Source organism: Pomacea canaliculata, linkage group LG4, assembly GCF_003073045.1.
Source record: "Pomacea canaliculata isolate SZHN2017 linkage group LG4, ASM307304v1, whole genome shotgun sequence".
NCBI classification, from domain to species: domain Eukaryota; kingdom Metazoa; phylum Mollusca; class Gastropoda; order Architaenioglossa; family Ampullariidae; genus Pomacea; species Pomacea canaliculata.
This window is the reverse complement of record NC_037593.1, coordinates 32,491,189-32,517,674: the sequence shown is the minus strand read 5'-3', so window position 1 is coordinate 32,517,674 and position 26,486 is coordinate 32,491,189. Positions and strand designations below refer to the sequence as shown.

Genomic DNA, 26,486 nt, shown 5'->3' with positions numbered 1-26,486 from the left:
ATGTCTTTCTACGCCTTGGTCGAGAAAGATCAGTCACCAAGGACTGCACAAAATGGTCTGAAAGCAAAAAATCCTCGACAACAGCTGACTTGACCAGTGACTGATGGCGCACGAGTGATAACCCAGTCAAGAATGTGTCCAAGTCTATGAGTTGGTTTATCAATCAGCTAACAAAGACCACGGCTGTCTAAAGCCTCAATCGACCGCTTCACATCACTATCTTGAGGTCTATCAAAGTGAAAATTTACATCCCCCAAAATAAGAATCTTCTCCTTTGTGAGTAAACTGTCCAGCAGCATAGTAAAGTCCTTATGAAACAGAGAATCGGAAAGCTGATTCTTTTTCGATGGAGGAGGTCTATACAAACAAATGATCTCTAATGTCTGCTTGGCTAATGTCAGTCTTGCTGTTATGTACTCAAAGGACCTGTACTGTGTTTGTCTCTTCAACACTGTAAATTTCAAATGTACTTTAAATAAAACTCCAACTCCACCCCCACTCCTACCACTCCTGGGATTTTGTGCAAATGTATAACCCTGTGGCGTAAGGTCTTTGATTACTGATTCATCACCTATCTCTTTTAACCATGTCTCTGACAAGAAAAATACATCAAAGTCATTATCCAGCACTAAATCATGAATGTCCACAGCCTTGTTGCAGACTGACTGCACATTTAAGTGACCAACACAGAGACTTGTCACGTTTTTCGTTTCTATTGAAAGTTGCCCGCTTTTTGACAAAGGAAAATTCACATTAAAATTTAGGTCACCGTTCTTTTTCCCACCATTTGCACCTCGATTGGTGCTGAGGTGTAGTAGTGGTGGAGATTGACATTTGTCGTTTAGACCGTATTTCCTCAGCCGGCACTGAACTCCTCCTCTCCTACCTCTCTTTCGCTTTTTTGCACGCATACCCCAATGAGCAACTCAAGGCAATTTAGTGTATAAAAGAAGGTTATTAATCATCGAGAGGATTATACAAATTATGGCAAAATGATACAGTTTCAATATAACCATATGGTCGTTATCTAGGGTGTCCCGTTATTCTAATTGTTCTCCTTCTTCTAGTCTTCTAACTAATGAGCCACGATTTAACTAATCTTAATCCAACTACACACTGCACACACCACACGCCACTTATCCTTACACACAAGTCTCTAGTCATTTGAGGGCCCCCTCCGATGCTGACGTCTGAGAATCCGTTGATGATGCTCCGTCGGTCGTAGCTGACTCCCTCGCAAGCGCTGAGACTCTGGCACCACCACGTGCCACCACGTGTCTGTCTCACGTCCCTTAGGCCGGACTGCTGTCTCAAGCTTAACAGCGCCTACAGGACCGACACTTATCTACCAGCCTCCCTCTACTGTTTGCGGACTAACAGATAGTGGAGATGAAGCGTCGTACACTCTGCGACAGAGCAGGTCTTCCACACCTCTGAGTCGGTTGTGCTGGAGCTGTCACGATTCCCAGACGAACTCACAGCAGAGAATCTGAACAGCCTTGAACAGATTTCGGCTACAACCTTCCTCCTCGAGCACCAGTGCGAAAAGACCACGAGTCTTGACCGATCACCCTACTAAATCCTCATCTGCGAGGATCCTCCTTTCTCGCGATTGGTCAAACATACTTCAGTCTTACCTTCAACCATTCTTCCACCTAGCTACAAGCAATCATACATAGCTAACGCATGATAGACAGGTGGTCACTGGGGCTTATTCCAGCCCAAACTACACCCCCTCTTTACCCCCCTCTCACTAGCAACACGATCGGCGACTCCGGCGCCGTCCAGTCTGGCTTCCTATTCACTCCTGTGTCCAGCGCTGTTGTCCTGCTTCAGGTGCGTCGCGGACTTCTATAGTTAACGGGCGTAGGCTGACAATGCTCTCCACTACTCTGAGAGATCCCCTACACCGACACCTACCATCCCGCATTCCAACCTGACTTTGATCTGTCCGTCGTGATGTAAGCGGTCCGTGGTCATGGGCTTACTGATTCCAGGGGAGATAAACAGTGGTAAGACTTCCTGGCCCTTTGTCCACCCGACGGTCCAGTGCCGCCAAAGGCCGACTACTCGTCTCGACATACCTCACCGCAAACACACCCTACACTTACCCATTCGACCTTCTGACAGTCTCCTTACCAGCTCGTCCGCCTGTTTCGTGGAGGGAGCAGAAGTGAGACACCAACACTATAGCCCTATACTAGTTATCACATGACACCGACTGCCACGAAAAGATGGGAAAAGATTCAAAAGTTTCTTTTCATCAGTTTCCGAAAGACAAGGCGATACAAAAGGAGTGGGTCGTACCCATAGAAAGACTCGATCCCAGTACGAACAAGCTTTGGGAGTCCAGAGAGTGGGACGTGTTATGCTGCAAGCCATCTTGATTGTAGATTAGTCTGGATATCACTAATCTAACAAAATCTTCGCAATGACCACAGACACTGCATGTCAGAGACTGACGTCATAAGGAGAGTGACGTCATAAGGAGACAATTTTAGTCGTCCATCTCGGGAAGCTATCGCGGTTACTCGGCGGAAGGACACAAGGGTCGATTTCACTGGATTTTTTTCAATTTTTATAAACATCGGCGACCGAAATAGTGCTAATAAGTGGTAATTAAGTGAGGAACGAATCCTTTATTTCTCCTGTGTTGCTCTCGTGCTCTGTAATTGTAACTAAATATAGTTTTGAAACGTTTGACCGTCACACAACCTAATCACAAACCTTGAGCATCCCTTTAAAAACAATGACGCCACATCGTTGTAATTAAAAGTTACAGACATACGTGACTAACACACTATCTTCTTCACAAGACTGTTTCTAACGTGTTTATTTATCACACAGATAGTCTCACACACGCTGCCCCGGATACAAGTGACGTCACGACACCCGCTCATCACGACCGTTACACTACGTCACGCTCCAACAGGTTTCAAGGATAACAACAAAACGTCGTGTTGCATGGAGCGAACACAGGAATACAATTGCTTCACTCGATGGCTCTATTCATTTTTTCTTTCACGAGAAACAAAGTTCGGGCATAGAAAGTCAGGGGCAGTAACTCCCCAGTTTATTACATTGTGAAATGGCCTCCCCTGAATGAACTCTAAGAGGTGACAGCGTTTTTCCCGCTGTCCTCTGTCATACATATCACGACAGAAGGTCCATGTAGAGAAAGTATCAATATGTTTGGCTTCTTTTCACTGTACAGAGTAGGAGAAAAAAAATCAAGAACAAAATCATAAACACACAAATATCTTCCATAAACACACACACAAACACACACAAACACACACAAACACACACACAAGTACTTCATGCATGGGAGCGTCGTGTGTTTGGATCATGTGTATGTAGTTGTGCCTGTGCTCGCGCGCGCGTGTGTGTGTGTATTTTAGTCATTCAGTGTGTATCATCACTCAGTGGTCTGGAGAAGACGATGCAATACATACAGTATGTGAGTGAATTCTTGTCACGCTGCCCAGTACCCTTTGACCTCACGTGGTGGTCTGATGTTGTCGGTGCTGTTGTCTGTTGACACTTGGGTCGCTGCCTGACCTCAAAGACTTGTTGACACCGACAAGTCATGCATCTGTGTGGTATGTGAGTGAATTCTTGTCACGCTGCCCAGTGCACTTTGACCTCACGTGGTGGTGGGATGTCGGTGCTGTTAACTTGTCTCTTGACACCAATGACACCTGGCTAGCTGCCTGACCTCAAAGACTTGTTGACAGACAGGTCATGCATCTGTGTGGTATGTGAGTGAATTCTTGTCACGCTGCCAATGCACGTGGTGGTTGGATGTCGGTCCTGTTGTCTGTTGACACTTTGCTCGCTGCCTGACCTCAAAGACTTGTTGACAGACAGGTCATGCACCTGTACATGTAGCAGCAAGTTGATTTTAAAAATGACAAATGAAGTATTTATAGAAGGTTTGGTGTGAACGAACGAATGAATATTAATTGAACGTCCAAAAAAAGTATATTGTCCTTCATATTCATTATCCTCAACATGGCTCCTCTTGTGATAACAATGTAAATATAAATAAAGAGAGTAAATAAGATGTGTACACAAGCAATGTCTGTAAATACCTAATAAATATACTAAGCTGCCGACAGTTTGTGTTTTACACCTGAGATAACTGAGACACCTGGCTACACAACAACACCACAACCATTGTGTAAACTACAGAAGTAAGGATGAGCTTCATGAGATGTTCTCTGTCCTCATCCACAGCTTGCTGCCAGAGCTCTGTGTCTCAGACACTTGGACACCATTGTCATATCCTGACTGTACCCTGTCTTTGTGTGTTTGTGTGTGTGAGAGAGAGAGTAACTGAGGGAGGAAATGTATTTTTATACATTTGTGTGCGTGCTTCTCTATATATGTGTGTCTGTGTGTCCGTGTGTTCGTACCTTGCGTGTTGCTGGGATGTAAGACGTGTATTCACGCTCATGTTTGTGTGTCTGTGTCAAGGCTTCGTGATGTGTGTGTTTGTGTGTTTGTGTGTGTGATTTAGTCGTCAGTACGTGGAGAACGGAATTCACTCCGGTATTTTCTGTTGGCAGGTTGCCCAGTCCATTGCGTTCTCCGGTGATGAGGTTTTCACTGTCGTCCACGTCTGTTGACACCTGACCCGCTGCCTGACCTCACTGACCTGTAGACACGTGAACATCATGCATTGGAGCCTCCTGTACTTTAGGTATGTGTGGGGAGGGGCTTGGATACTCATGTGAGCATCGCTGTCTTCATTCCTGTACTTGATGTATGTGTGGGGGAGGGGCTTGCACGCTCATGTTGCCAGCATCGCTGCTGTCGTTGGTTCTTCACTCGCTCCTGGTATATCTCCCTCTCCACACGTGCAGACTACCAGCAGTTGTCAACCTCTCCTCGTCTCAGACGCTGCTTTCCTCGGGATATCCTGCCACTAACAGCTTTCTCACAAAGACCATCTCCGGGTGAGTTATTTTAATCATGATGTGTTTGATCTGCGGTTAATTATTTTACTCACATTGTTTTGATGTAAATGTCAGTTATTTTAGTAACTGTCTTCCCTCTCAAGGTGAATTTACTTAGTCCGCTGGTTTTATGTGAAGAGAATTTATATTAGAGACTCTATCGTCGACCTGAAGACATTTTTGTTATTTTATGTTTGACCTATGGGTGAGATATTTAACTCACTGTGTGTTTAAAGTAAAGTAAGTTATTTCTGTCATTAAGCTTCTCAAATATTAAGTTTGGTTAGTACATGTACACGGCATATCCCCGTCAAAGGTCGTCTGTTACCTGAGCAAATGGAAATAGTTACAAGAGGTCGACAGCAAGTCATCCACACCTGAAGCCTCGAGTAGACTGTCAGGTGTGGAGATGGCAACTGTTACTACTTATTGATGCAGTCGGAGATGCTCGTCCTGCTGTAAAGACAAAGGTCGCAGCCACCCGACCTTGTCAAGCACGCTGACATGGAGGACATTGTGCCTACTTGACTATTTATTAATTTACTGTTTTTGTCCAAACTTGCCTCTCTGTACTTGACACGAGTGCCGTGGCCAGTTAGCACCAGTCACTAATACAATGAGAAGCAGCTTTACTGGGTTCAGGTCTCGTCTCGGGGTCGCGGCTCTTTTTCTGAATGTGTCATTAGTTTTGCCGCCACGTGGTCTTAGCTGCTGCCTCGGCGTAAACCGCTTTGCCCTCTTACACCTGACAACATCGATGACAGGTAGGAACTGTCGAGCGACGCTTGGTGAGATATCAAAACATTCCAGAAGATCATCAAGAGTCACGTGATCTACATGCTCTGAATATTTACCTCATTTTCATGCCGCAGTCAGCAGCTGTTGACAGGGGAGATAAGAGGTTGTTAGTAGGACAATCAGCGTCACGTGACAAGAATCCTTTGTCCACCATCACCACTGTGCTATATTGTTTGTTGTGTTATACATTGGGCGTTTACCTGATGATCTGACCCCACCTGGCTGTAGGGTCATGGTCATGTGAGATGTCAGCCACTGTGCATCAACCATTTAGTTTGTCATCGTCTATCTACACACAGAGCTCGGGTCAGTTCCAGGATAATCTATAATAAATATTAATAAATACACATGATTGAACAGCTCTCTGCTCCTTTCTTGCTCGTGTGTGACGGGCTTTGTGGACTCTACCTGATGGACTGAGCTGCAGAAAGATAAAATGTATTTCTTTTCTGTACTTGTTTTTATTCAACATTAGTATTGTTGTTTATTATTTACTAGTTCATACGTTATTCGTTTGCTTTCTTGTCCCTCGTATGCTGTCCATGTTTCCTTCTTGTTGCTAAGCACTGAGAGCATGCTCCTCCATTGACTAGTTGTGATAATAGTTTGGAGTATTTTTGTTATTTCCACACCCACTGGAAGCTCGTCTGTGTTGAAAGAAGGAAGGCGACTTGCCGTTAGGGCGGTTGGTGATGATGTAGGAATCCACCAGCAGCAGGAGGCAGCAGCAGTCTTCTCGTTGTTGCTGGGATACAGTGTAATCTTAGATTGCAAAGAAACAAAACCAATAGAGATGGAGAGAAAACATAGGAGAATATACAAAACCAAAGAGGCACAAGAAGGCATCTTCCTCTCTTTATTATTCTTCACAAGATGATCTCCCCTCTAGTCGTTACAACGGTGACGAGCAGACAGTGCGTTGTCTGACGTGCACACGCACGGCATCACGGGAAGATGACAGCAGCGACCTGACGTCTGATGAAATGTTTGGTTATGTCAGACGCCATCTTAGCTCTCTCCTGATAGCCTTATAGCTATGTCTTGATATCTTTGTGATTTTCTTCTCAGCATCTGCTTGTCCTTAAAAAAATACTAATTATAGTTTGTCAACACCTGGTCTAATAACACATTTCACTGCACTGATTACAGGCTCCATTATTTTCTTGAATACTTTCTTTTAAAGTTCACATATTTATCATTAATCTTACCCTTCCTTTTCTCTCTGTGGCGTGTCAGCCATGTTTGTGTTCATGGCCCCTCCCCACCCAGTCCGCAGTTTGGGTGAAAAGCCTTCAGGCGCTTTAGTCACGTGGATGTTGTGGGCGCTGGCCATTGGTTCCCGCCCCCTGGGAGACAGTGTAGTGAACCCCACAGCGTAGCGTCCCTTGGTGCATCTACCCGAGACGCTGAGAGGAGCGGGTGGTTGTGACAGGTGAGAGGAAGTCTGGGCAAGGAGTGACCACCAGACTAGGGGTGGACTGTAAGGCGGGTACTGTGAGTGGACACAGCAGCCAGGAGTGACCACTAGACTAGGGGTGGACTGTAAGGCGGGTACTGTGAGTGGACACAGCAGCCAGGAGTGACCACAGACTAGGGGTGGACTGTAAGGCGGGTACTGTGAGTGGACACAGCAGCCAGGTGTGACCACTAGACTAGGGTGGACTGTAAGGCGGGTACTGTGAGTGGACACAGCAGCCAGGTGTGACCACTAGACTAGGGGTGGACTGTAAGGCGGGTACTGTGAGTGGACACAGCAGCCAGGAGTGACCACAGACTAGGGGTGGACTGTAAGGCGGGTACTGTGAGTGGACACAGCAGCCAGGTGTGACCACTAGACTAGGGTGGACTGTAAGGCGGGTACTGTGAGTGGACACAGCAGCCAGGTGTGACCACCAGGAGTCAGTAGAAATCCGTGGGGCTGGTGCAGGTTCAGTAGCCGGGTGGCGACCACTAGGGTCTGTTGAGACAGGACAGGCTCCCTGTTCTGTTAGTGTGAGCGGATGACTGCCGGACACTATCACAAGCCACGTGGGTCAGTGCGTGATTCTTGGCGACTTTACAATGTTTTCTTGTACAAAGGCCTTGATTTCTGTCTGTGACACTTGGTACATGCTTTTTATTATCCTCTATAATTTACTCTGCATACGTGGTTGTGATAGCTCGGGTAGTAGTATTGCTTGTTGCACACTATTGTGGGCTTTCTGACAGTGTATCAATGCTACGTGTAGCTCCATATTCTGGGATAACTGGTTCTCTACTGCCGCCTACAGTGTGAAAATAGGATAAACCGACACAAACCTGCTTGTGTTTCATTGTTCCTGTCAAGGCGTCCTTCCTCTCAGAAACAGACTTAAACTTAACAAATGCAGTTTCATGTACAAAATACTGACGGGTAAACAGTATCATACACTGTCTTTACTATTTTCCTCCAAGAACACTACAACTTCTCCAAAACTTACTCTTTCCATTTCTAGTCTCTAGACATTTTTAAATAAAATATGAAATACTCTGGAACAGCCTCCCTCTCCATCTTAGGCAATTGAACTTCATGAACTCCACCTCAGCACATTCAAGAAAATTAGATGAGGCCTCTAGAGATACCTCCTAAGTCTAGGAAATCTTGTAAATATATGTTTTTTTGTAACCACCACTTTTGTACATATTCAGCTTCCACTTACCTTACCTTAATCTCATAATACTTACAATTACTTCAGTTAGTTCTTTCCCTGTAAAGGGTGGAGGCTAAATGGAAAATGCATTTTCTTACTTATTTTACCTCTCATTAATAAGGAATTACCTTTGTCATTGTCATTGAATTGGCTGCTTTCTGCCCACTGCGTTCATATTTTATTTAGAGAGCATGTAAAGGCTTTACCTAAATGTATTAGTAAGAGAGATACCTGGGTAGTTACCTGACTGGTTGTTGTCACCTTTGTTGTATAGTGGGATAGTAATAGACTGAGTTCATTCCTTGGGTCATAGCATTGAACAGTTTAGCAAGGGAGTAATAACAGGGAATGCAGCGTCTAATATATTATTGACAATACCATCTGGGCCTGCTGATTAACAGTTTTTAACTAATTGCCTCTTTGACCTTTTCTGTGATCTGATTGTCCACAGGTTGGACATACAGGTGCTTTGGACTACTGGTACTTTCACAAGGGTTATCTTGACCATCCACATCCATCATCCCTTTATTTAGTGTTGTTTAGAAGTGCTTCACCCACCCTCTTCACTGATTTGGTCCACTACAGGCTGTCTTCTGTATCTCCTCATCACCTCCCAGAAGGCCTTTGGTTTGTTGACTGCATTTTCTAGAGACTTGATTTTTAAAGGTTTGTAGTTTTGTTTCTTTACTGTTAGCAGATTTCTTTCAGCTTTCCTTTCTCTGCTATAAGCTGTTCTGTCTTCCTGTATTTTCTTCTTTCTACACTTTCTTAGACACTACTAGTCACTTTTTGTCTGTACACTCTTTATGAAATAATGTATCAAAGGGAGAAGCATACCTACTGTGTTGTAACAAGTTACATTACTGACCTTTTCTCTTATTTATTAGCTTCCTATCACTTGAATAGGCTGTCTTTCCTATAAACCTTTGTTGATTGCTATTTGTTGTCACCTTTGACACTGTGTCTTTTGTACTTTCTGTCTTCATGCATGCCAGACACACTAACCTAGTTTTAGTCTTAAGTTTTGAGGGATCGCTTCCTTTTGTGTATGTTTGTACGAGTGATACTTGAAAATTATTTTATTATGAATTTTTTATATTCTAAGTCGTAAATATTTTTCTGATTTAAATTAATATAATAAAGAAATATTACACGAGAAAGACTCACGAAACTTCTCGTTGTTGCATGTGCTTAACAGGTGGATACAATGCTGCGATTCTTTATATTTCTACTCTCACTCGCTCCTTTCGTGTTCACGAAGGCGACAGGAAGGTAAACCGTGTTGACTCTTCTTGACTTTTGGCTTACAATACATGCCAAAGGTTTAACAATCAGCTTTTTATGTAGTCAATAACAAACTGAAACACTGATCGTTTGTTAGTCGTCTAAATAATATGTAAATAATGACAAACATTTAAATAAGAATTGTTGTTTTAGTGACATGTTTCACCATAGTCTATTGTCTCACACTGCTGGCTTCACTTCCCGGAGCGCCCTGTCTCTCTGTTTGTTTTTATGTATGTTAACATTTAATGTCTTACTTGATGTATCATGTGATGTCTGAGGTGCTATAAATAGTATATATACAATAAATAATTAATAACAATGATTTATTAAGAATTATCAAAAGTACAAATTCTAGTTGCCAAGGCACTGAATGTCCGCCAAAGACTTGGCACAATGTAGGATGCTCGACTGACGACGACTGCGATGCGCCCTACGTCACGTGCTACAAACGTGTCTGTAGGTGTGAACCCGGGTACTTCTACACCACACACGACACGTGTACTAACAGTGAGTAGACAATGGTTGTGTGGTGTGATTGACAGCAACAAACTCCACTTTGTTGTCGGCTTGTTACAGTCAGGGACGGAAGAGCTTTTCTATGATTTTCGCATTCTTAAAGCAATAAATTGTAAAACAACATAGCCGCATTTAGATAGACTGAACAAAAGGAAGAAAGGATGAATGAAAACACGAAAACAAATTAGAAATGTATTCACTTGATTATGGATGTTGTTGGAAATGCGTGTAAATGTAGAACAATTAACTTCAACTTAAACAGTGTGTAAATAGTTGCTTACCACAGTTGTTTACATTAGCTTGTAGACCAGACGACATGCAGGACAGCTTCACAGACTATCCTGACAGCGCTCTACGTGCAAACCTCATTGGTAGCCCGGATGGACTCACTGTGGAAGCCTGCAAGGACAGGTGCCTGACTGACAAGCGTTGTCTCACCTTTGATTTCAAAGGTCTGTATGGGAAAAGCTTGAAACATTGGTATACTAACATGATGTTAGAGATGGCAGGTGACTGTGCACTCTACAACTGCTAAAGTCTGCGTCACGTGTCCTGCGCTGTGTTCTATTAATAGCACGCTTTGTCAACAAAATCAACGGAAACCCGTAAACAATGGCAACACTGTTAAAATATGTTGTCTGTGTATATTTCTACCATCTGTAGTCGCCTACATAAAGACTACAAACACATTTTCACAGCAAACTTCACGCGCCATAATCTACAAACATTTTGAATACAAAAAGTGATTAATACATTTAGTTAGGATACAACAAAGTGAGTGAAATTACATGATTATAACATTGCTAATGTGCTAATTAACTTTTGATAGTTGTTAGTTTCTGTAGGAAGAAAGTGTAAAGGTAGAATCACACTGAACCCACGACTATCTAGTTACTACTGCAGTGAGTGTCAATGTACTACACCACATAGACAGAGATAAACTCCTGTGTTTACTACACACTTCCACTTTCATTACGACTGAATACAAGTCACAAATGGAAGAATAGCTCAATCGTCCACCAATGAACTTGTTTTCTTTGGTGTACTGGCCTGAAATGATGCTCAAACAGTTGCAGGTGAACTGGCATAAAGACATAAATAACAAAAGTATGAACCGAGGCTAATATCATTTGATACCTGCACAGTCTGTGGTACTCAGCCCTCCACCCAATGACTTACTTTGACTTCTTGAGGTCCCGGAATGTTTACTTGTGTGCAGCTAAACTATTATACCTATTTATTGTTACTTAATCCACCTTGCAACTAACCTTTATCTATCTGGTACTAATTGCATACAGTTGTTGTTGCGTGAACATTGAATGACAAGTGGCTTAGGTAAACAATAAACAAGTATCCTGACTATTTTAAAATCTTTAGCTCAGATACAACGATCTAGAAATATGTAGAACTTGGATAGTGGTTATCGTGTCACACTTATCTCACATTTATCAAGAGAAAGCTATCTAGGAAACTACACTGTCATCTGTGGGAAGATGTCTTGTCATCGCTAATGATAGATAAGTGCCAGACCTCCTCAGCTCGCCCTGCAGCTCTGACACTGACAACAAGACATCCAGGACTCTAGCATCAGGACCATGGACTGACAACACTGGGGGAGCACAGCAGGAATGGAGAAAACATTCCACTTTATACTTATTGTCAAACTAGTGTGTGACAGGCATGCTGCTAGCATGACAACAGTAAACAATCACAAATATACAACTACGTACCGCGCCTTTTGCTGAAAACCTTTCAGTAACACAATAACCTTTAGTGAAATGTTCACATAGCTTGCTTTCACTCTTCTTTGTTCAAAATGTTTTGCATCATGTTCAGTTATGTCTCTGTCTCTCTACCTTCTGTGCCAGTCAGTGGAGGTCTGTGTCGGCTTCATGATGTCACCGCTCATCAGTCTCCCTCAAACTGGTCTCCTAAGCGGAGCAAAGGCTGGACCCACTACCAGAGATCCTGCAAGTCCACTTTTGCCTCAAACGACACCTGGTACAACTTATTGTGTGACAGCAGGGTTGATTGCCCTGACACAAACAGCGATTGTTTGTCAGGACGATGTTTATGCCGTCCAGGCTTCAAGTTCAATGAAGCCGAGAAGAAGTGTGTTGTTGCAAGTAAGTGAGAAGCAGTAGAAGGATGAGTAGTACTCAGGTTGTCTACACACGTTGTCTACCGTCAGTTTGTGTGTTTCTTACAGTAAAGATACTCTAGTTAGTTGTTTACAGTAATTATTTTCATCAAACAACTGTCATCTCAATGTTTACATAATATTTCGGATTTACAGAGTTTAGCATTCAGTGTTTATTCATGTCCACGAGCGAACGGTTTTCTTCCTTTCTAATCATTGTAAGATGGCAGTTAACCTCAGATACATTGGGTTAATCACTTTAAGGGTTAATACACTAGTGCACCACAGAGGGGAATGTGTCGATGAAGAACATCACAGCTGCCACTACCCCATATCTTTGTTGTCTACTCTAGTGAAAGTCGTTACTAACTGTCACTTTATTACTTTATAACTAAACTGATTGTAAAGGTTAGAGGAGGAAGTGGCTATGAAGATGAGGAGACAGAAGTGATATTAAGGAGGAGGAATAAGAATTTGTACACGTGGCAGTCAGATACTGGTAGACATAGAGCTAGAATTATGGGATGGCTAGTGTTACCGGCGGTCAGCAAGTGTGACTGTCTTGTAGGCGAGCTGAAGAAGTGGCACAACACAAGCTGCACGACTGACGACGACTGCGATGTGCACCACGCCGAGTGCTACAAACGTGTCTGTAGGTGTGAACCCGGGTATTTCTACACCACACAGGACACGTGTACTAGCAGTGAGTAGACAATGGTTCTGTGGTGTGATTGACAGCAACAAACTCCACTTTGTTGTCGGCTTGTTACAGTCAGGGACGGAAGAGCTTTTATATGATTTTCGCATTCTTAAAGCAATAAATTGTAAAACAACATAGCCGCATGTAGATAGACTGAATAAAAGGAATAAAGAATGAAAGAAAACACGTGGGCCGAAAACAAATTAGAAATGTATTCACTTGATTATGGATGTTGTTGGAAATGCGTGTAAATGTAGAACAATTAACTTCAACTTAAACAGTGTGTAAATAGTTGCTAACCACAGTTGTTTACATCAGCTTGTAGCCCAGACGACATGCAGGACAGCTTCACAGACTATCCTGACAGCGCTCTACGTGCAAACCTCATTGGTAGCCCGGATGGACTCACTGTGGAAGCCTGCAAGGACAGGTGCCAGACTAACAAGCGTTGTCTCACCTTTGATTTCAAAGGTCTGTATGGGAAAAGCTTGAAACATTGGTATACTAACATGATGGTAGAGATGGCAGGTGACTGTGCACTCTACAACTGCTAAAGTCTGCGTCACGTGTCCTGCGCTGTGTTCTATTAATAGCACGCTTTGTCAACAAAATCAACGGAAACCCGTAAACAATGGCAACACTGTTGAAATATGTTGTCTGTGTATATTTCTACCATCTGTAGTCGCCTACATAAAGACTACAAACACATTTTCACAGCAAACTTCACGCGCCATAATCTACAAACATGTTGAATACAAAAGGTGATTAATACATTTAGTTAGGATACAACAAAGTGAGTAAAATTACATGGATTATAAAATTGCTAATGTGCTAATTAACTTTTGATAGTTGTTAGTTTCTGTAGGAATGTCACGACCTGATGTCGGACGTGCGCATTCTTTAAGAATAAGAAAACAATACGAGATCTCCTCAGCTCAGGACGTCCGTTTAATATACACACAAAACGTCCAACATACACACCGCACACAACTACAATGAACACAGCACACTCAATGAAACTGTTAACTTAATCCAAGACCGCTCGCAGGCAGGTCTTCTGCAGTTTCTTAAACTGCTAACAAAATCCAACTACAACTTTTCTAAGCACGTTAATACATTCAAAAATGTCACAGAATCTTTAACTTTCACACACACGAAGAGTAACTTTCAATCTCTCTAAAGTTCCTTTAAGTAGACGCAAGTCTCTCCTTCTGTTAACAAAATAGTTCAAAATACACAACTAGTTTGTCCTTTGGTAAACATCCTCACTTACTTCTCCTCGTGTAGCTTACTCTTTCCAGTCCTGTCATCTGCCACTTGATGTAGGATACTCTCTCTCTCGATCCTCAGCGTTAGGAATGTTCCTCCTGCGAACAACTTCCCTCACACAACACTGGACGTATCTCATGAAAAATAACACCAATGCTGGTAGACGATACCAGGCTCCCAGGCCCTCCGGTCGTTAGAGATCCGTTTCGGCGGGTCCTCCTTACTCGACCCTCTACATAAGCTCCGTTCCTTGGCAAGGAACTCCCAACACCAATTCCTTGGTTGGTACTCACACATGTACCCGTATCACCCGTCTTGGCGGCTGCTTTCAGAATCTCTCTTTATCGATAATTCCTCTTTCCGGCACTTCCTCCTCGCCGGTAATTCCTGAAACGCTTATATTCTTTTAAATATTCATATGGGGCTAATTAATATCTCAACAACCACATATTATTACATCACATGGAGGTAGACAAAGATATTAAAACATCACTTTACATACCTTGTCTAGGCAAGGAATTATACTGATTCCGCACTCTCTTTATCTCAAATTACATTCGTCTGTCTTAGTTGACAACTCTTACGGGGATGCTCGACTCAATACTTTTCTCAAACCCTACCAATTTGGTGAACATTTCACTCACTCATGCATGCTTTTTCTCACATTCTTCCTGCCGCACGTGAGGTCCGAAACTCACGTGGGGTTCACGACCTCTACATCCGTCAACTAATTACTCAGTTGCCTGTCCATGGCAGAGGGGCAACACACACACAGGGCTGGCTACGTCTCCCCGCTCCCCCCTCTACTTCCTTTCACCAAACTCAGACGGGATTGCCGAAAAACAAAGGAGGCACGGACTGATCCGTGACATGGAAGAAAGTGTAAAGGTAGGATCACAGTGAACCCACGACTATCTAGTTACTACTGCAGTGAGTGTCAATGTACTACACCACATAGACAGAGATAAACTCCTGTGTTTACTACACACTTCCACTTTCATTACGACTGAATACAAGTCACAAATGGAAGAATAGCTCAATCGTCCACCAATGAACTTGTTTTCTTCGTGAGCAGCTAGACAATACAACTCTTCTATTCTACCTCCGCACCTGTCCATCATGGAATCTGTTCACTTGGCACTGAAGACACACCTCACCTTGAGCAATACTCACACAGTCCACATCATCAGGGTTGTCCATGGGACATATTTTTCTATCCCATCCCATCCCGTCCCATGGCAATTTATGCCTGTCCCATCCCGTCCCATCCCACGGGACGTTTCCCATGGGATTCCCATGGTATTAACAATCCTATGGACAACACTGAAAACCACTTTTCGGCTTTTGTTCTATAATTCCTGCTACTTCACATACAATAGATGATTCAGAGGAAAGATTTAAATCCTTGATGAATGAAATAACAGTAAATTTATTTTGCAATATCAAGTATCGACTACCATGGGAAATACAAATGTGTGCTGTCCTATCCCATCCCATCCCATGGGACGTTTCCCATGGGATTCCCATTCCTATGGACAACACTGCACATCATGCTTGTCCTTTCTCAACCACTCCTTTCTCCACTTTTTCCGTTTATTGCTTCTTACCTCCTCTGCTGACTACCGATATTCTTAGTTCTTGTTCTCTGATTTCTCCTCGTCTTTCCTTCATTTGTTTTTATGAGTCATCAGTCGTGTTTATCCTTCTCTTCCTTTGCTGTCCGTGTCTCCTTCTTCTATCAATCGCTAAGACCAGGCTACTTAGGAGCAGGAGTGTGAACTATGCACATCACACATTTATTATTATTATTTATTGTTACTTAAGCCACCTTGCAACTAACGTTTGTCTATCTGACATTCCTTGCATACAGTTGTTGTTGCATGAACATTGAATGACAAGTGATTCATGTAAACAACAAACAAGTATCGTGACTATTTTAAAGTCTTTAGCTGAAGTACAACGATCTAGAAATATATAAAACTTGGACAGTGGTTATCTAGTCACACTTATCTCATATTCATAAAGTGAATGCTATCTAGGAAACTACTCTGTCATCTGTGGGAAGATGTCTTGTCATCGCTAATGATAGATAAGTGCCAGACCTCCTCAGCTCGCCCTGCAGCTCTGACACTGACAACAAGACATCCAGGACTCTAGCATCAGGACCATGGACTGACAACACTGGGGGAGCACAGCAGGAATGGGGAAATCAGGGCTTCTGCTAAGGCTAAATTCTTTGGGGCCCCAGGGACCCCTTCTTCAGATTTTTAAGGGGTCCCTGTTCTTCGCCCAAATTTGAAGGGGACCCCATCGACGAAAACTGAAGGGGTCCTCCGAACTTTTAATGCGTACTGCACGCAATTTTTTGCGTAAGCAGAAGCCCTGGAGAAAACATTCCACTTTATAATTATTGTCAAACTAGTGTGTGACAGGCCTGCTGCTAGCAAGACAACAGTAAACAATCACAAATAAACAACTACGTACCGCGCCTTTTGCTGAAAACCTTTAAGTAACACAATAACATTTAGTGAAATGTTCACATAACTTGCTTTCATTCTTCTGTGTTCAAAATGTTTTGCATCATGTTCAGTTATGTCTCTGTCTCTCTACCTTCTGTGCCAGCCAGTGGAGGTCTGTGTCGGCTTCATGATGTCACCGCTCATCAGTCTCCTTCAAACTGGTCTCCTAAGACGAGCAAAGGCTGGACCCACTACCAGAAATCCTGCAAGTCCACTTTTGCCTCAAACGACACCTGGTACAACTTATTGTGTGACAGCAGAGTTGATTGCCCTGACACAAACAGCGATTGTTTGTCAGGACGATGTTTATGCCGTCCAGGCTTCAAGTTCAATGAAGCCGAGAAGAAGTGTGTTGTTGCAAGTAAGTGAGAAGCAGTAGAATGATGAGTAGTACTCAGGTTGTCTACACACGTTGTCTACCGTCAGTTTGTGTGTTTCTTACAGTAAAGATACTCTAGTAAGTTGTTTACAGTAATTATTTTCATCAAACAACTGTCATCTCAATGTTTACATAATATTTCGGATTTACAGAGTTTAGCATTCAGTGTTTATTCATGTCCACGAGCGAACGGTTTTCTTCCTTTCTAACAATTGTAAGATGGCAGTTAACCTCAGATACATTGGGTTAATCACTTTAAGGGTTAAAGCACTAGAGCACCACAGAGGGGAATGTATGGATGAAGAACATCACAGCTGCCACTACCCCATATCTTTGTTGTCTACTCTAGTGAAAGTCGTTACTAACTGTCACTTTATTACTTTATAACTAAACTGATTGTAAAGGTTAGAGGAGGAAGTGGCTATGAAGATGAGGAGGCAGAAGTGACATTAAGGAGGAGGAATAAGATATGTACACGTGGCAGTCAGATACTGGTAGACACAGAGCTAGAATTATGGGATGGCTAGTGTTACCGGCGGTCAGCAAGTGTGACTGTCTTGTAGGCGAGCTGAAGAAGTGGCACAACACAAGCTGCTCCACTGACGACGACTGCGATGTGCACCACGCCGAGTGCTACAAACGTGTTTGTCGGTGTGAACCCGGGTATTTCTACACCACACAGGACACGTGTACTGACAGTGAGTAGACAATGGTTCTGTGGTGTGATTGACAGCAACAAACTCCACTTTGTTGTCGGCTTGTTACAGTCAGGGACGGAAGAGCTTTTATATGATTTTCGCATTCTTAAAGAAATAAATTGTAAAACAACATAGCCGCATGTAGATAGACTGAATAAAAGGAAGAAAGGATGAAAGACAACACCTGGGCTGAAAACAAATTAGAAATGTATTCACTTGATTATGGATGTTGTTGGAAATGACTGTAAATATAGAACAATTAACTTCAACTTAAACAGTGTGTAAATAGTTGCTTACCACAGTTGTTTACATTAGCTTGTAGCCCAGACGACATGCAGGACAGCTTCACAGACTATCCTGACAGCGCTCTACGTGCAAACCTCATTGGTAGCCCGGATGGACTCACTGTGGAAGCCTGCAAGGACAGGTGCCTGACTGACAAGCGTTGCCTCACCTTTGACTTCAAAGGTCTGTATGGGAAAAGCTTGAAACATTGGTATACTAACATGATGTTAGAGATGGCAGGTGACTGTGCACTCTACAACTGCTAAAGTCTGCTTCACGTGTCCTGCGCTCTGTTCTATTAATAGCACGCTTTGTCAACAAAATCAACGGAAACCCGTAAACAATGGCAACACTGTTGAAATATGTTGTCTGTATATTTCTACCATCTGTAGTCGCCTACATAAAGACTACAAACACATTTTCACAGCAAACTTCACGCGCCATAATCTACAAACATTTTGAATACAAAAGGTGATTAATACATTTAGTGAGGATACAACAAAGTGAGTGAAATTACATGGATTATAACATTGCTAATGTGATAAGTAACTTTTGATAGTTGTTAGTTTCTGTAGGAAGAAAGTGTAAAGGTAGAATCACTGAATCGTCCACCAATGATCTTATTTACTTCGTGAGCAGCTAGACAATACAACTCTTCTATTCTACCTCCGCACCTGTCCATCAAGGAATCTGTTCACTTGGCACTGAAGACACACCTCACCTTGAGCAATACTCACACAGTCCACATCGTGCTTGTCCTTTGTCAACCACTCCTCCACTTTTTCCGTTTATTGCTCCTTCCTTCGTCGTCCTCCTCTGCTGAATACCGACACTCTCAGTTCTTGTTCTCTAAGTTTTCCTTGCCTTTCCTTCATTTGTTTTTATTAGTCATCAGTCGTCTTCATCGTTCTCTTCCTTTGCTGTCCTTGTCTCCTTCTTCTGTCAGCGGTCCGGTAGCGCAATGGTTAACGCCTGTCACCAATACAGTGAAGGTTGGCTGCCCTGAGTTCATTTCTCGTCTCGGGCACGCTCATCTTTCTCTGCACGTGGCATCTGTTTACAGGGCTGGCTGCTTGCCGTGATATAGGCTTATTATTTATTGTTACTTAATCCAACTTGGAACTAACCTTTATCTATCTGGCACTCCTTGCATACAGTTGTTGTTGCGTGAACATTGAATGACAAGTGGTTTAGCTAAACAATAAACAAGTATCGTGACTATTTTAAAGTCTTTAGCTCAGATACAACGATCTAGAAATATGTAGAACTTGGATAGTGGTTATCGTGTCACACTTATCTCACATTTATCAAGAGAATGCTATTTAGGAAACTACACTGTCATCTGTGGGAGATGTCTTGTCATCGCTAATGATAGATAAGTGCCAGACCTCCTCAGCTCGCCCTGCAGCTCTGACACTGACAACAAGACATCCAGGACTCTAGCATCAGGACCATGGACTGACAACACTGGGGGAGCACAGCAGGAATGGAGAAAACATTCCACTTTATTTTTATTGTCAAACAAGTGTGTGACAGGCATGCTCCTAGCAAGACAACAGTAAACAATCACAAATAAACAACTACGTACCGCGCCTTTTGCTGAAAACCTTGAAGTAACACAATCACCTTTAGTGAAATGTTCACATAACTTGCTTTCACTCTTCTGTGTTCAAAATGTTTTGCATCATGTTCAGTTATGTCTCTGTCTCTCTACCTTCTGTTCCAGCCAGTGGAGGTCAATGCCGACTTCATGATGTCACCGCTCATGACTCTCCCTCCAACTGGTATCCTAAGACGAGTAAAGGCTGGACCCACTACCAGAAATCCTGCAAGTCCACTTTTGCCACACACCATACCTGGCACAACTTAGTGTGCCACAACAAGATTGATTGCCCTGACCCATACAGCGATTGTTTGTCAGGACGATGTGTATGCCATTTTGCCTTCAATGAAACCGAGAAGAAGTGTCGTGTTGCAAGTAAGTGAGAAGCAGTAGAAGGATGAGTAGTACTCAGCTTGTCTACACACGTTGTCTACCGTCAGTTTGTGTGTTTCTTACAGTAAAGATACTCTAGTTAGTTGTTTACAGTAATTATTTTCATCAAACAACTTTCATCTCAATGTTTACATAATATTTCGGATTTACAGAGTTTAGCATTCAGTGTTTATTCATGTCCACGAGCGAACGGTTTTCTTCCTTTCTAACAATTGTAAGATGGCAGTTAACCTCAGATACATTGGGTTAATCACTTTAAGGGTTAAAGCACTAGTGCACCACAGAGGGGAATGTGTCGATGAAGAACATCACAGCCGCCACTACCACATATCTTTGTTGTCTACTCTAGTGAAAGTCGTTACTAACTGTCACTTTATTACTTTATAACTAAACTGATTGTAAAGGTTAGAGGAGGAAGTGGCTATGAAGATGAGGAGGCAGAAGTGATATTAAGGAGGAGGAATAAGATATGTACACGTGGCAGTCAGATACTGGTAGACATAGAGCTAAAATTATGGGATGGCTAGTGTTACCGGCGGTCAGCAAGTGTGACTGTCTTGTATCAGAGCAGTGTGAACTGTGTGATGCATGCACATAGAAACTGTTTGCCTGAGGGACTGAGTCTTTACCTTGACTGTTGTCTTATTAACTATTGAAGTTGTCATGGTTATTGCCCTACTTGTCCTCCATTGTTCCCGTCATTGTACGAAGTTCACTGCGCCCTTTGTAACAATCACTTACGAGTGGAATGATTTGTTTGTGTACAAATAGGGTCATGTGAAGACTGGCAGGCGACTGGCGCAAAGAGTGGTGTCTACACCGTTGAGCTAGCAGACAACAAAGGAGCTCTCACAGTGTGGTGTGATATGGACACTGCGGGCGGCGGCTGGCTGGTACGTGTGGTCGTGTTTGTCAGTGTGTACGACTCAGGTAGCATCTCACCTGCACACTGTATCCTGCTCGCAACAGTGCGACACCACTTGTACCCAGGGTCACATCCTTACAGCTCTCTCGACATTTTCAACACGAAGCAGGAGAGATGCTTGTCCACCTTCTGTTTCCAACAGTTTGTCTATCTCGCTGGTAGACTCCGTGTGTTGAGGGTGGTTGTAGACAGACCTACATCTAGTGTGTTGGTGTGTGTGTGTGTCGGTTGTTTGTAGTCGCATCCTTTAACCCCTTGCATCCATTCCTGCTTCAGGATCAGCGACTGTAGGTTTGATAAGGAGTTGAAATAAAATGCTTTTTGTAATGTTTATTATGTTGCCATGTAATTGATCACAGCGACTTGATGTCACACATTTACAGCCAGGAAAGTGTACATTGTGTTCTATATACTATATACTGCACTATATACTACACTATATACTACACTATATACTGCACTGTATACTACACTATATACTACACTGAATACTACACTATATAGTACACTTTCTGCTACACTATATACTACACTATATACTGCACTGTATACTACACTATATACTGCACTGTATACTACACTATATACTACACTTTCTACTACACTATATACTACACTATATACTATTACATCATGTTCACATAGTTTATCGTAACCGTGAAGTGTTGACATTATAATCATAACAACAGCTAATAAAGTCACAAGCTGTTATATTTTATAAGTTATGACTCATCCTTTGTCAACTCATTAAACTGTAATTAGTGCTGAATCCTGTCGAGCATGCTGGTACCATAGTAACGACCTGTGAACTTGTGTCACGTGCAGGTCTTCCAGAGACGTCGTGACTTCACAGTTGACTTCAACCGGAACTGGACAGAATATGTAAACGGTTTTGGTGACATCTCTGGAGACTTCTGGCTGGGTAAGATGTTGACATATCTCTTGCATTCTCTGGCATTATCCCTCCTCCTGCATAACTGTAACCTCAACATTTGTTTTACATTCAAAGTCAGGCTGTAGTCAGTATTGTGTTTTATTGTGTTGTTTGTGTGATGTACACTGGTCAATACACAGGTTGCTGTTTCTGTTGTTCTATTATAATTTTGTCCTACGATGCTTATTGCTCACTATTTTGTGTACTGTTTCCTTAGCATGCTTTGTTTGCTGTGATAATGATGATGCTAGTCATGGAATGAATGGATGGCTGATGATCCTGTAGTGTCTCAGTTGACAAAGTCTCAAATAGAAAGAAACACGAAGGTTGCGAGGAAATAAATCACTGTGACATACCATGTGGTTTGTTTTTGTTTTGTTTTGTTTTGTTTTGTTTTCTGTAGGATTATCTGATTGCAGGGTGTGGATAGGTTCCGAACTTTATTAAAGCACAGGAGCTTTAACATTTCGTGTAGTTGTATTACAGTCTATAATTTTGTTTTGTTGTGATATAGGATATAGTGTGTAAAAATGTCCTTCAACCTGTCTATTTATTTATATTAGTCTACATGTAGTCTGTAAGAATGGTCTTATAAACACCTGTGTATATGTGTCATAATCATAGTGTCATACCATTTTAAAGCTATATCGCTTTGTGTGTAAAAACAACTCTATATATCTGAGTTTGCACCTGTGTGTCTGTATGTGTGTGTACTGACACTTTACCACCTAGTCTGTGTTGCTTCTTCTCTGTGTCCTACACTAGACCGGCAAATTCTCAGTTTCCTACTCAGGTCACACTGCTTGACATGTCCTCCCTCTCCTCGCCTTGTGCCGACATCTGAAGCCTTCAAAAACTTCCTTAAAACCTTTCTCTTTCAGAAATATATTTTGTAATCAGGAGTACAGCTCTACCCACTAATTAATTCTTCCTCCAGTGCTGGTGTTATCTGTTGTACAGTTTATGTTCATGTCTGCTTTCTGATGTTTATCCTAATGTTTCTGTATGGATGACTGTACATTTGTTGTTGTTTGTATACAGCGCATGGACCTCGTACTTACATGGAGAATACACTTTATTATTGGTAGTAATAACAACAGAGCTGAAAACTCAGTTTGTGATTTACCTTTTTATCATCTGAAGTCTAGCAATAATGTCAACAGTTTTATGACATCATAGGACAGGTAATGACCAGCGACATGTCTGTGTTCATGAGAACTTGAGCAAGATCAACACAAATATTTCACTGCTGGACTTGTCTGTTGACATGAGGTCGTTGCCTTGTCTTGTCTCAGGCCTGCACGCGATTTACGAACTGTCAAGGTTTAGAGAACTGTCATGGAGTCCAAATGGTATGCTCTTGAGAGTGGACCTGGTGGCTGAGTCCGGGAGACGCTACTGGGCACAATACAGGTCTTTCTTTTTGGAGGAGTCAGATTACTACGCAATTTCTGACGTGTGGCGCTACTCTGGTGACGCAGGTACGTACTGACCACTCAACAGTAAGAAAGAGTGAGACGCAGGTTAGCTGGCAGGCTGCCTGTCTGGCTGGTTAAGAAATAAGTGGATGACTACATTTGTGAGTGTGTAGGTTTGTGTGCATGTGTGCGAGGCTGACAGCGCCTCCTATCGCGTGCGTTTCCTTTGATGTAACTTGAAACAACAGGTGTGATGATTAGGGAAACAGAGAAAGGAAAAGACATTTCCGCGGGTTTCTTTCTTGTCTGGGATTTGTTTGTGTGTTTGTGTGTGTGTTCTTAGGAGCCAGAAGATGTTAAGTATGCGCCTGATGCATCTGTTTTGGAAGACATCAAGTCTGTTACAGATGGTTTTGGTCATCTTCCATGATTCGGATCCGTAAAGGAGGATGCTGATCACAGCTGACTGGAATATTCTCAGCTTGATCTTCTGACTGAAGTTTTGTTGCCTTCCATGTGCTCCTGAGTGAGGCGAAGGCCTGGCTGGCTTTCAACAGTCGGGCTCGCATCTCCACCTCCGCATCCCCGGTGTTTGACATTTTGGACCCAAGATAGGTGAAACTGTCAACTTCCTCAATCTCTTCTCCATTGAGTTTGATGCTGTCTTGGACTCTGGCGTTCACTCTCATACTTTTCGTTTTCTTTGTGCTGACCTTCAAGCCAAGGTTTCCAGCTGTTTCTGAGAAGGCATTAGCTTTTTCCTGCATGTATAGGTGGCGGTGTGACAACACGTGATGTCCACGTTGACTAGTGGATGTCTTTGTGTGGGAAGAGTGTGCCTCCAATCAGTAGGTTGTTTTCTTCACAAAAGTCTGCCAGTCTCTCTCCGTTGTCATTGATGGTACAAATTCCATGCTTGCCCATGACATGCTCCCTGCAGGTGTTGTCACTTCCCAGCTTGGCATTGAGGTCGCCGATGATGAGCAACATGTCGTGGGCTGGAACGCTCTCTGAGGCTGCTTGGAGCTGATCGTAAAAAGCATCCTTGTCTTCTGCCTCGGAGACTTCTGTTGGTGCATAGCAGGCTAGCACTGTCAGCTTGGTGTACTTTGAATGGAATCTTGCTCTCAAAAGCCTAGGTCCATAAGGCTTCCATTCCAGCAGTGCCTTTTCCGTTTTCTTGTTGAGGAGTAGAGCTACTCCTTCAGAGTGCTGAGCGTCTGATCTTCCTGAGAACAAGATGGTATGTCCTGACGCTAGTCTCCTCTTTCCCGTGCCGGTCCATCTGACCTCACTGACTCCCAGGATGTCCAAGTTGTAGTTGTCAAACTCCTTGACTAATTGGAGCATCCTGCCAGTCTGGTACAAGGTCTGCACGTTCCAGCACCCCACCCTCAACTTTTGCCTCGGCTTCAGTAAATCCACTGTCAGGTTTGGCTGTCGTCCGTCATTAGTCCAGTCTCCTGGTGTGCTTCATTACCTCCGCCATCTGTGACGAGTTCTCTGGTTTTAGTTTCTGTAACATGATTTTTTTCACATGGTGGGGTTGTTAGCCCTACCACAACCTACTGTACCTCTAGGTGAGGTGTCCACCTTAGTCGCCTCTTACGACATGCCTGGCTGGATGGCAGGGACCCTGTTCTTACCGTGCTCGCTAGGCAAGCATACCCCGGGGTCCCACAGGGGAGAGTTAGTGATACTCATTCATTTTTACATATTTTAGCTGAGACATTCTTCTGTTTAAAAACTGTTATGCTCTGGATGATATGCTGGGCTAAGCATCATTAGGAATTTTTAAAAAACTCTGTTTGTATTTGTGTTGCGTGGTGTTTGGCTTTGTTATGATGAACAACACAGAAATAACACATTTAATAACAAAAGTTTTTATAGATGTGTTGTAGTGATGATATATTTGTGCTTAGGACTTTGTGTGTCTACTAGTACACAATTGTGTGTGTTTGTGTGTTTACAGGAGATTGGTTAGATGGCGGTAAAATCTTTCATACCTATGACCGAAACGATTACGGCTGTGTGACATCCACTAAGGGCCCCTGGTGGTACTTGAATGACTGTGTCAGCCACGTTAACCTCAACAGCCCTGATAGAAGGTTCATGACTTGGGCTAAGATCGGCCCCCTGACTTTCTCGGAGATGAAGATAAAGCCAGAATGGTACTAACACCACTTGTCTCCTGTACCCACTGCTTACACCACCAGTCCACTGTTCACTGTTCACTACAGGTTCCATGTGAGCTCAGTGTACATTAATCTTTCGCAATAGTCTAGCATCTGACCCTAGTGAAGAATACTGTAGTTTGATGGTTTACTTTGAGTATATTACCTGGTGATTCTATTATACACGTGTTGTATTATTTCTTTCACATTTGGATGTGCTTTGAACTAACATATTTACAAACGTAAAGTCTAAGTTTAATTAATTAATTCAGCATTTAATTGTGCCTAGGTTATAGTAAACGTGTCATAAACTATATATTAGCTAGACACCTGATAGTTTATAGTAAACGTGTCATGAACTATATATTAGCTATACACCTGATAGTTTATAGTAAACGTGTCATGAGCTATATATTAGCTATACACCTGATAGTTTATAGTAAACGTGTCATGAACTACATATTAGCTACACACCTAATAGTTTATAGTAAACGTGTCATGAACTACATATTAGCTATACACCTGATAGTTTATAGTAAACTTGTCATGAACTGTCGCTATACACCTGATAGTTTATAGTAGACATGTAATGACCTGTAGCTATACATCTAATAGTTTATGCAATGTTGGCAGCTGACTCAGTGTGAAAAAGATGGCAATCATCCGAGAGTTTCATTTTCCCAATGATGCAAAACACGGATACTGATTGTATCCAACACTGCTGTTCATTATTTCCCTGCTGACGAGGACTGACCATGACTCAGATTGCTACATTCTCTAATTATTTGGTGTTTAAAAGGCTTCAAGTTTATTTTGTG

General features: G+C 42.7%; 1 protein-coding gene across 4 annotated transcripts; it reads left to right on the top strand.

Annotated features, from left to right (window-relative positions):
- Positions 1 to 4,504: 4,504 nt before the first annotated feature.
- Positions 4,505 to 26,085, top strand: LOC112562974 (tenascin-like). Of its 4 annotated transcripts, XM_025236622.1 has the most exons (17): positions 4,505 to 4,705; positions 4,869 to 4,961; positions 8,880 to 9,094; positions 9,627 to 9,700; positions 10,071 to 10,222; positions 10,531 to 10,683; positions 12,100 to 12,357; positions 12,940 to 13,074; positions 13,390 to 13,542; positions 16,963 to 17,220; positions 17,802 to 17,936; positions 18,252 to 18,404; positions 19,948 to 20,199; positions 20,989 to 21,110; positions 21,968 to 22,064; positions 23,372 to 23,557; positions 25,467 to 26,085. In XM_025236622.1, exons 4-17 carry the CDS (start codon positions 9,636 to 9,638, stop codon positions 25,670 to 25,672), a joined length of 2,325 nt encoding a protein of 774 aa, XP_025092407.1. In that variant the 5' UTR covers positions 4,505 to 4,705; positions 4,869 to 4,961; positions 8,880 to 9,094; positions 9,627 to 9,635; the 3' UTR covers positions 25,673 to 26,085. The 4 variants fall into 4 exon arrangements, with proteins under 4 accessions (XP_025092407.1, XP_025092408.1, XP_025092409.1 ...); XM_025236621.1 differs by lacking the exon at positions 4,505 to 4,705 and having other exon boundaries at positions 4,733 to 4,961; XM_025236623.1 differs by lacking the exons at positions 4,505 to 4,705; positions 10,531 to 10,683; positions 12,100 to 12,357; positions 12,940 to 13,074 and having other exon boundaries at positions 4,732 to 4,961.
- The last annotated feature ends 401 nt before the right edge of the window (positions 26,086 to 26,486 follow it).